At 37.5% G+C, this 10,880-nt stretch overlaps 1 protein-coding gene across 3 annotated transcripts; it reads right to left on the bottom strand.

Moving 5' to 3' along the window:
- Window positions 1-297: 297 nt before the first annotated feature.
- Window positions 298-10,603, bottom strand: LOC102612187 (paired amphipathic helix protein Sin3-like 4). 3 transcript variants are annotated; one of them, XM_006483688.4, is made up of 24 exons: window positions 10,313-10,603; window positions 9,965-10,110; window positions 9,180-9,344; window positions 8,902-9,088; window positions 8,722-8,820; window positions 8,446-8,613; window positions 8,086-8,359; window positions 7,443-7,573; window positions 6,710-6,785; window positions 6,593-6,622; window positions 5,980-6,257; window positions 5,709-5,863; window positions 5,245-5,372; window positions 4,879-5,133; window positions 3,687-4,382; window positions 3,450-3,541; window positions 2,143-2,790; window positions 1,884-1,984; window positions 1,666-1,804; window positions 1,423-1,575; window positions 1,138-1,298; window positions 952-1,063; window positions 656-828; window positions 298-551 (listed from the first exon to the last, which is right to left on the bottom strand). In XM_006483688.4, exons 2-23 carry the CDS (start codon window positions 10,036-10,038, stop codon window positions 676-678), a joined length of 4,275 nt encoding a protein of 1,424 aa, XP_006483751.1. In that variant the 5' UTR covers window positions 10,039-10,110; window positions 10,313-10,603; the 3' UTR covers window positions 298-551; window positions 656-675. The 3 variants fall into 3 exon arrangements, with proteins under 3 accessions (XP_006483751.1, XP_006483750.1, XP_006483749.1); XM_006483687.4 differs by having other exon boundaries at window positions 8,077-8,359; XM_006483686.4 differs by having other exon boundaries at window positions 8,014-8,359.
- Between the last annotated feature and the right edge of the window lie 277 nt (window positions 10,604-10,880).

Consider the following 10,880-nt stretch of genomic DNA (forward strand, 5'->3'; position numbering starts at 1 on the left):
ACATACAACCACTCAAAAACTAGTTTCTTTAAACCTTTAATTGTAACTACTCTAACAATTCAGGGGTTGTGGAAAATTAGTTTTAGGTAAGCCATGAGTTACAGCTAATATAACTTAGCAGCACCCAAAATGGAATATGATATTATGACATTCGAGACTGATTGACAGATGCGAAGACGTTAATATTTCGAAGGGAGGCTCCATATGGCCAATGAAGAGCAAAATAAATTAAATAATTGCAATTTTGTGCGGAACCTAACTTGTGCAAGTGAAAAAAGTTAGAAGAAAAAAAAAATATAGATGAATGGAATGAACATATATCTCAGGTTTTACATCACATATTACCTCTATTTACATGGGTGGCACAAAATGCCACAAACTTACATTATGCTACAATCCTCCGAGCCATATTCCCTCCCCTCAGATTCTTTATTGGATTTGTGAGACAGAAATATGAGAGAATACAAGATGAATCCTGCAAAAGCTTTTCCACTTGCAGCGCTGTCAAACTTTCCAGTTCCAGCACCAGTGTACCTAATGTATGCTAAAGGCTATGCACAAATCATTGCAATTAGTCTTACTATCTGCTCAAAATTGTGCACGACGAGTTCAATCTAGGCAAAGTCAAAAACTGCAGCAAAAGATTAGTAAATACCATATCTACTGCAGGGCACATTACGAGCCAGAAAGCCATCTTTGAAACCGTTGTAATCTTCTAATTGGATAACCATTTGAAGCCCTTGCCTGGTTGTGGCACGGGCCATTCTGATGGAAAGTTCTTTTCTTTTTACGAAACAAAAAATCTTCAGTATCCAAAACATATGAGACCTGCCGTGTACAGAGTTGCAAAAGATCAGCATAATAATATAAAAATTGACAAAACACAACTCCACCCCGCTAAGACCCCATTCTAGTTGCGATCAGCTTAAACAAGCATGAAGATAAAAATACCTTGGATGAATTGCAAGTTATCTTACACTCCAAACCATTGACAACTTGAAGCCCTTCCATGGCCCGGCATGTTGCCGAAAACTCATCATTGCCTACAAATTTGCGTTTATTCCTGCAAACAGCAAACATAATTAGCAATCATTTTTCTATCAAAAATAAAGAGAACAGGTATCTCCATATCCACACCTCTTCAAGAATATTCCAGGCTTCTCTTTCTTGTCAGGAACTGAAAGGAAGTCATGGTACAGGTACGCTGCAAAATTAGGATCCATGGAAACAGCTGTCACTTCAGGCTTATCGTGTCCATTGTCCATAAGCTGAATAGATAGGCGGGTGGGTATGGATGACTGCAGAGAGAATAGAATACAGACATTTAAAATATTTCCAATTTAAATTCAAATAAGCATCGCATCCAAGAAAAGACAGTGGCAGAAAGTTTATTTTGAAAAAAAAAATGAAAATAACACCTACACATTCAATACGATATATATTCTCATCATGAAGTAGAACGCGAGCATTTTCATGATAAACTACATCAACAAATCTTCCAGGCTTTCTCGATTTCTCATATGCATATAGTTGGAGAAGCTTGTTGTCCATCTCATCAGGTGCAACTGCTTGGAGCTGAAAAAGGTACACAATAATTTGTACCAAATTAGCAAAAGAAGAGAGAAGAGAGGAGAAAAGAAAAAGAATTAAATAAAGACATCTTACATGTTTGACAAGTTTATATAGCAGCTTGTCCAATGTAAATAAAACATAGGATTGAGTGCCAATAATAGCTCGGCAATCATCCTCAAATTTTGTATTATCAGAAGAACCATCAAGTAAATTGTAAAGTGCATTCATGAACCTGCACCAGATATGAAAAATTAATAAGCACCTATCACTCAACAAATTGCATGAAACTAAAGCCTCCAAAACTAAACTACCTGGCATATAGATCAGTAGGGCTTGAATCATTTGAAGTCTTCCATTTCCTCTCTGCAGATGATGAATTAATCTTTGCTGATTGTATTCTCTCATACAATGTCTGCCACAACCAGTGAAATAAGGAAAATAAAGTCAATCTAAGTAACATCAAAATTAATCCAGAGGGATTACCAAAATATATAATATTCTCTCACATATTAACCAAAAAAAGAAAAAGAAAAAAAGAAAAAGAAAAAGAGGAGAAAAGTAAGGCCTTACTTGGTGAAGCCTAAAAAGCACATAGAAGGAATCATTGCCATAGAAAACTCTAGAGCCTTTCTCCTTGTCATGTAGCGATGGGGAGACATGCTTTGCTAGAGGCTTCACAGATAGTAGAAAACGTTCTGAAAATGGCAATGATGTTCCATCTCCTTCAACATCATGAGCATCAGCCATCCCTTCAGCTTCTCCTTCACTCTCTGCCTTGTTATCATGCTCATCCTGGTCTCCATCTTCCTCATGCTCTTCCCGAGAGCTACCCTCGCCATCACCAGACTCACTTCCAGATACATCACCATTCTCAGAAGCATTCTCGGTGTCCTCTGAAGACCTGTGAGCGCTCTCCTCACCTTCATCATCAGCATCAGCATCATTTTCTCCACCAGCCTCCCCACAGCATACTTCTTCTCCATGTCTGGTTTGATATTGTCTGCTAACAGCACCGTCCTTTGCTTTATGCACAGCCTCCAAACCAGATTCTCCATAAACTGCAAAATTATCCTCCTCGAAATCTCCATTTGGAGATAATTCACCCTCTTCTCTTTCAATTTTGAATTGCTTGACAGACTCTGCATTATATCTGAGAATCTTGGCTCCTTCTGTCATCACCCCATTTGTGGATATATTCTGCCTCGAGCAGTCTCCACCCTGTAGCATTGACAACAGACATAAAATTGCCGTTCAACGTAAAATCACCTCAAGATGATAACAAATGTGATCCAAAGCCTAACATTCAGTTGATCAATCAGCTGTAAAATTTACAGATAAAGCCTGAGGAGCCCAGATGTCCAATCATTGAAAAAATTCACTAAAATTTGTGAGAGCTTTGAAGTATATTTGATACAGCACTTGCAAAGCAAACTGTAATGTTTCTTCCAACTAAATAATTCCACCTTTCAAAAATTTTACTCTATTAACAGAGAGTCAAATTTGACTCTATTAATAGAGTGGACAAAATATTCATCTTGAAAGAATGAGAGTAGGGTTGGACGTAAACCCCCGATTATTCAAAGGTTGGAACAATGTTATTTCAAAATGACTTTTATTTCAGTCAAGAACCTAACCATCTGGCACCGAGGTCATCAGATTGGTTTGCTACTAAATATCCATCAAAAAGCAGAGCTGTTATCCCGAAATGGGTAGAAACCCAAGCATATGAAAGTAATTATATGCTTTAATTAATATACATTCATCCACATAAGCATGCATCAAATAGCAGCATCTTATACTAGAGAAAACGCATAGTCGAGACCAAAGAATCACATTCTCCAACTTAGAAGTGAATAAAATAATACTGTTAGTCATACCTCTGAAGAAGGTAGAATTTCATTACTGGACCTCAACTCAAGCCCACCCTCAACAATGTGATTACCAGGTCTAGAATGTGCCACACTAAGCCCTTGAAAAAGAAAAAAACAAGGTATTTCAGTAGTCTAGACTCCATCATTATAAGAAATTATAAAAAATCAATGATCCAGCAGTAAGCTTCCAAAGAATTTTTGGAAACAAAGGAAAGTTATATACTGTGGAAGCAATCCACAAACCTGAAGTATTTTCTATGTTACTTCTTCCATTGCTTTGATCTGCTGCAGCAGCAATTGCAGCATTTGTACCGATCAATCGTTCATTGGTACTAGCCTGTTTGCTGATCCCCGAAGTCTCATCAGCCATAGCTGCATTATTCTGCACTTTGTCTTGCTCAGAACTATCACAGAAATTATCACTCTTACGAGCGTTATGGTCTGCCTCCACCGAAACGTCTTCTTTTATTCCATGATCTCCATTTGGCAACCATGCCCTAGAAGAACTTGACTGCTCCGGAGGAATACTTTCATCTCCATTTCGGGAAGGATTTGAATGTTTGGAAGTCATGGCAGCAGCATCACCATCAGGACTGCCATCGCTATCTCCAACACTAGCAGCACGACTTTTGACAGTATGACTCTTGGCCTTTACAACATCTTCAGTGTCCTCTGCACCCTGAGGTCGAGAAGGAACTCCAAGCATTGGTTCCAAGAAGGTTGTCCAAATCTTCATTACTTTGTCCAACTGTTCAGTTGTACACATTTCCCCACATGAATATTTAATAAGCTGATACAAATCTTCATGGATGTCAGGATCTGAATACTCAAATTCCAAATGTGGAACAATAGACCGCCTGTTTCCAGCAGCAATGGCAAGAAGCACGTCATCTTCCTTGCGCTTCTTCTCACTGATTTCTTTGATCTCCGCCGACAATGCTGCCAACACAAGACAAATGAGCAATCAGGACTGAACTTACAGGGAAATTGATGTCCCATGGAAACTGGGGAGTCCATGGGTTTTTCACAATCATGAACTTTGACTAGATACTTTTAACAAGTAAATATCTAAAAATCATTTATAGGAAAGAGAAAAATAGGCCCAAAACGATATTCAGGGAATTCCCAGTCGCCAGGGCAAGACATGTCACACATTATATTCTAGTCCCAAATCAACAAGGGGAAGGGCAATTGGAACATGAATGAAACTAATTTTACAAAACTTTCAAACTCCGTGTTTGCTTTTAAGTGGTAGGGTCAAACATAATCTAATATAATAGCAATTGTTACATAATAAAAATTAAGTTCTTACTTAATAAAAGTGAAGTTCAGTAATAATTCACAAATCAAGATCATCTTGCAGACCATAATATCAGAACATGGTGTATTCTGAAACGTATATACCAGTACAGTAGAGTATCAAGCTGTAAATCACCTTTTGCACCCAAGCTCTTTGAGTCCTGCTGTTTGAAATAGAAGCTACGATGATCAAGAGATTTATGATAATTCTTGGAGTAAATTTCAGCCCAAACTTTGTTAAAATCAGAACGGCATCTGGCCCACTCTTCTTGTTTCTGCTTCAATCGTGTCAATATAACTGGCAGAGCTAGAGAAGCATTCTTCCGCAATACGTCCATCACATCAAGTCCGTGATCACCATACAACCGCTCAATACACCTTAGATTTAGAGCTAGAAAGAGAGGCAAGGAAGGATCCCATCAAAAACCAGAAGCAGTCAGCAAAAGAGCTCAAATACCACAACAAATATTCTTAAGTATATCAGCCATCAACGAACAGTTACCTGTGAAGTGATCTTCAACACGAATAGGGCCATCTGTTTTGATTGTATTATTATTAATCTTTTCTAACAGTTCTTCCACACGTTTGGTAGTTACATTAACAGACTCTAACAACATATCCAGCTCAAACCTGTCAGCATTTATACAAAACATTATCAATTTCCAAAGCAAAAATAGTTCAAGATTGGAATTTTTTACGGAAATTGATTTTGCCATAAAAATAAATATTAAAAGACAAGAGAGGGAGATAGAGAATTGTTAATTATTATTCAGATAGCTCTCAGATCCAGAAATAAATAATAATTCTGCAGCAGAAAGTTTTAACTTCCATACAGAACATTCATGGAGACAGATAGAATTCTCTTTAAGGGGAAAAAGAATTGCTACGACTTTTGTGTCACCCATATCTATACTCAAAACATAATCAAGAATCTTGGTAATCATTACAATCTCAGGAAGTTCCAACCTGTCATCTTCGCATCGAAACAGGCTTTCTTCATACTGGTTCTTGCGCATGTGTTTGAAAGAGTAATCTTCACTTCCTGAAGTGACAGATACCCAATGATCATTCAGTACTTCAGCACCAAGCTCTGTTCTCTGGCTTGCTGAAGGAATTAGATACTGCATGATACAAGTTTATTGAGATGCAGAATTTAGTAAAGGGTACCATTACCTGCGCAAAAATAAAATTTACAAGAAGAATGTAAAGAAGTCAAAAAACAAAATGGTATTCTTACGTTTTTTGGCAGTAGTCGATAACTGGGAGTGCAGCGCTCACAGTTAGAGAGGTCAAGTTCTTGAATGGGTTTTGCAAGATACTTATCCTTGCTGGAGTACATAGACATCTTTGGACCTACATCTTTGTTGACAAAGGCTACACTTTTGTCAAGTCTATCTTTTTCTCGGGCCTCGCGGTCCCTATCCTTAACCCCGTCATCTCTTTCACGATCTCGATCTCTATCCCTGTCCTCTACCTTAACAGATTTGGGTATACGTCCTTCATTCCACAATGATTCTGCAATAAATTAACAATCAGAAGACTAACAAACGGCAGTAAATTAATAGAAAAGAAGAACTATTAAACTAACAAACTTCAACAAGTTAACAGTAAGGCAGAAAGAACAAACTGAGCGTGTAGTTGAAGGTGCAACAGATTAAAGTTGGTTCTTTGGTCATGCAACATATATAATTTACTATTCATTTTAATGACAATTACTAAGAAGAAGAATTTCAGAACATAGCAGCATTCATATGTAACACATTAATTACAGATCCCAACAAATAATGAGCTTAATTGTTGAACATATCCCGCCAAAACACAAAAGAAAGGAAACAGATCATTTTACTTACTTTTGCTCATAACATCAGCAAGTAATTCCTCTGCAGAAAAGGACTTAAATTAGATGCAGTGTTGATAGTACACATCTACAGCAAATAATACAAAAGGATCAGTTTTTAAGTGGCTACCACTTTTCTCGCAACGTGCCAAAAATCCATTGAACCCATCCATTAGATCTGGATATCTCCCAAGCAAGTCGCCCACCTGATACATACAAATTCCACAATTAAAAATTGGATTACAGAAAGTCTCTTAGTATTATTAGGCAAGAGCTATAAAGAGCCACACTTGTCAAATTTTATGTTTCTCAAGATTGTAAACGAAATAAATGTGAATGATGAGAGAGTATCAGAATTATAAAATGCCTTGTCAAATACATTACAGAGCAGAACTTGACTATTATGCAGAAACAGACAAGAACATTGTCCTTGTCCAGTCTGGAAACATCTAAAAAGAAGCTGGGATGCTATTTCGCCATTAAAAGTTCTCAAAACTTTATATGCAAATTTGAAATGTCCATCTGCTGCATCAACAACATAATTCTTTCATTGATCAACTTTAAATCATTTCTATTATCTTGATTAATCTATTTGTGGCAGCATGTTGACAGAATCCAAATGCCAACCCCCCCACCCCCCCCCCCCCCCCCCCCCCCCCCCCAAAAAATCGCAAAAAATAAATAAATAAAAGAAAAAGAAGAATAAAGAGATAAATCAAATTCTCAAAGAGGGCCAGCTAGCAACACATGACATCAACCTTATTTCTTTGTTCAGGAGGTTCTAAAAACAATCAACTATGTATATGAGAGATGATAAAATAAATATAGTTCTGTCATTTACAGAACACATTTATCGGCCATACCAAAGATTGCAACTCTGATCGTGTGATAATTTCCTTGGTATAGAGATGAAGGCACCTCAGAAACTCCTGGTAATCATCACGTAACTTATCCTTGACTTTCTCACAGAAAGAGAGCTCCTGGCTGAACATACCTGTATAACATGAAATAAGTTAAGGAAATAGAACATTTGAGAAAGGAATCAAATTCTTGTTGGCCAGCATGTTATGCATATTTAAGTAGATGATAGAGAGTCTTTTGCTTGCTCAAGAGTGTTTATAAGCAAAGTGCAAGGGACTTTCTGAAGAAAGAAATGCCTCAATCCCAAAACTTTAATTCACTAAGAAGTATCAACACCTGCAGGTAGGTGAACACATATGAAATAAACACAAAATGGAAACTGGTAAAAGGCTGTGCGCATCTCAAAAGTTGTAAAGGTAGGGCCTTCAAATGCTTGAAGAATATAACGATTGCAAAATTTTCCTACTTTCTCTTTTACTTCTTTTTTGATATCGTGGGAGGAGTAACCAATCCAAACCGTGATGGACAACACTTGTGAGTGTAAAACAACAAATTCCTTAACGAAGAACTCACTTTTCATGGCATTTTTATCATCATAAGAGGATGAAACAGGATGCATTCCAAAGTTCTCATCACCTTCCCCACCTTGATGCAACGGTTCAGCAGTTGAGTCTTCAATTTTACGAGCAGATTTTCTCTTGTGGGGAAACCGTTGCATGCTGAAGTCTCTATTTACATCATTCTCAAAATCTCTATCATCTCGTTCTCGTTCTCTTCTATGGTCGTCTCTCCTTTCCCTTTCTTTTTCCCCACGCCTCCTTTGGTCTTTGTCTGACTTCAGCAGGACCCTATCATGATCGGGATCAGGACGGTCCACACTGAGGTCCCGGTCAGCATGTGAAGCCATAGCCCTTTCTTTCTGGCAACAATGCTCAAAAACCATATATTAGCTTAGTTGTCAACCCATGAGGGATAGCACAACACAAAGGTAATAAAGACAAAAACCTTGTCAACATGCACTTGCCGCGCTGTGGGCATGGCCGAGCTCCTATCCCGGAGTATAGAATTCCTTCCAGATGGAACATAATGAATTGATGCTGCTCCTGAAGAATCTGGCAGAAAATGTGTAAACTCCTCAAGCAGATCTGGATGATCTTGGAAAAGTGCTTCAACCTACGCAATAATATAATTATATCACTAAAATCACAAACTAAAACCTTTATGTCAAGACGTGAAACTAAAACACGGGGAAAAAATGACTGGTAAATGCAGGGAATATACCTCCTGGTAGACTTCCGTGATGGACTTGTTTTCCTTTCTGTACATGTTCAAAATGTCTAAAAATGATTTATAAACATGATCATCACCTTGAAATCTTGTCTGCAGGAATACAATTCGTCAGATCGTAAACTTCACATTAAGAAGATAGACCTAAGATTAGCTATGTCATGTTACGTTTACCTTAATCTTGTTTACAAAATTAATAGCTTCTTCAAATTCAACAGGCTTCTTAGGTGGAGGCTGCTCATCCTCAAGTGGAAGTGTGATCTCATATCCCTTTGGCAGGAAGGTATTGAAACCCAAAATTAGGTCTCTATGCCCTTTAAACAGCTCCTTTACCCTCGCTATGACACCTGCTGTGTCAATTCTACAGACAAGATAACAAAGGCACTTGTCAGAAAACCATTTGCACTAAAACACCAGTAATAAAAAGCTATAAGGACATATTAGGGTCAAACCTTTGAGCTTTGAAGTCTTTCATAACTTCAAGAAAGTCATCGTATTTCTCCCTTTTGTCTTGAAATATGTCCTTAACAGCCTTGAGATATGCTAGGGCATCATTTGTTGTTAACTTCTGTGCACCTCCTCCTCCTCCTCCTCCCACCACTTGGGTCTGCCCAGAGCTTCATTATCCAAAAATGCATAATAGGTTAGTTAAGAAATTTTTAAAATTCATAAAGCACAGTCAGTAAACCTAGATCTTCCTTTTTTTTGGGGGGCGGGGGGGGGGCGGGGGGGGGGGGGGGGGTGGGTGGATGGTTAGAACTTTATCCCAAATTATATCCTTCCACTTCAGAGAGATCATTGCTGCTTTTGCGAAATTCAGAAACACTTTCAACTAGATCAATATCAAATTATAGATTTCCAAACAAAAATCAGTACAATATCTCATATTAGCAAAGTATGTTCCTGCAAAGAGATAGATTATTGATGTAACCGAAAACAAAAGAATAATTACTACTGTTGATGTCTCTCTTTCTGTGAGGAATCTAATCGAAGAAAAACCTGATCATCTTAACAAGTCAAACATTAAAAGAAAAAAATAAATTAAAAATTAAAGCCCAAAAAATTCCACCAAGTAAATTCAACACAAACACTCATCAAATTCATGCAACAACCGAAGTATTTTAGCAGGAAGAGACTAATGTTTTGATTACAGAGCTTAATCCCATGATTAACCAAATGAACTGCAATAATCAAAAAATTCAAAATTCAAAGCGTAAAAATAAATATATAAACTCACGGTTCTCCTCGTGAAGAAATCATCGGCCGTTTAATTTGAGAGTTCATGTAAACCTCGTCTCTGGACCTCTTCATCTCGTAAAACCAAAACAAAAACTCTCTATCTTTCTCAAATCATGCTTTCAACTTCAATTAAACAGGAAAATCCTGCAATCAAAAACTTAACTCACTCAAAAAAAACCAACAAACGACGTCGTAGATCTAACACACGACAAAGAGCAGAATTTTATCCTAATCTCTTAACAGATCACCTAAATTACAAGTAATTAGCATTACTTGAAGATAAAGCAACGGTCAAAAACATAGATTAGCAGAGCAAAATGGAAATATTATCGAAAGCGAAAATTACAATGAAGATAAGAAGATCGTTTCGTCGGCAAATTAGCAACAACGCAAAAATGAGAAAAAGTCTTCACAAAGACGCTTCTTGTTTCGAGAGTTAATTACAGGAAAACAAAGGCTTTCGTTTTTTATTTTTCCCTTGAAATTTTTTTGAGGATTTTGTGAATTTTTAACAATGGTTTGACAGAGGGAATATGATAATTAAAACAGAGGATACACAACACAATGTTAAAAGAGAAGAGAAGCGAGAGAGTTTAGAATGTGGTATATATGGGAGATATAATGGCTACGCAACGCAAGGGAAAATTTTGGAGAGTGCGGGGTCGGGAAAGAGTAAAATGTTACAGCCGGTAACCGGTTGCTTTCTGGTTGAGTTACTGGTTATAGGCGGTTAGCCAAGTCCTTTGTGTGGAAAAATTAGGGCAATGTTAGGGTTTGTTGAGCTCGTTCCAGATTTGGCCTTTGGGAGCGTAAGCGTACTAAGCACGATCACTGTTCCTGTATATTAAAAAGAGCCCCAGGTGTAGCAGTAGCATTGGCAATTAAGTGAAGGGTATATTTGAAAAAAAATGTAA

Source organism: Citrus sinensis, chromosome 4, assembly GCF_022201045.2.
Source record: "Citrus sinensis cultivar Valencia sweet orange chromosome 4, DVS_A1.0, whole genome shotgun sequence".
Classification (NCBI taxonomy): Eukaryota; Viridiplantae; Streptophyta; class Magnoliopsida; order Sapindales; family Rutaceae; genus Citrus; species Citrus sinensis.

Coding starts and splice junctions, on each gene's coding strand:
- LOC102612187 (XM_006483686.4), bottom strand. CDS start 10,038: ATGAAGAGGTCCAGAGACGAGGTTTACATGAACTCTCAAATTAAACGG. Junction 6,786..7,442: donor GATCAGAGTTGCAATCTTTG/GTATGGCCGATA, acceptor TGTATGTATCAG/GTGGGCGACTTGCTTGGGAG. Junction 829..951: donor TAACTTGCAATTCATCCAAG/GTATTTTTATCT, acceptor TGTACACGGCAG/GTCTCATATGTTTTGGATAC.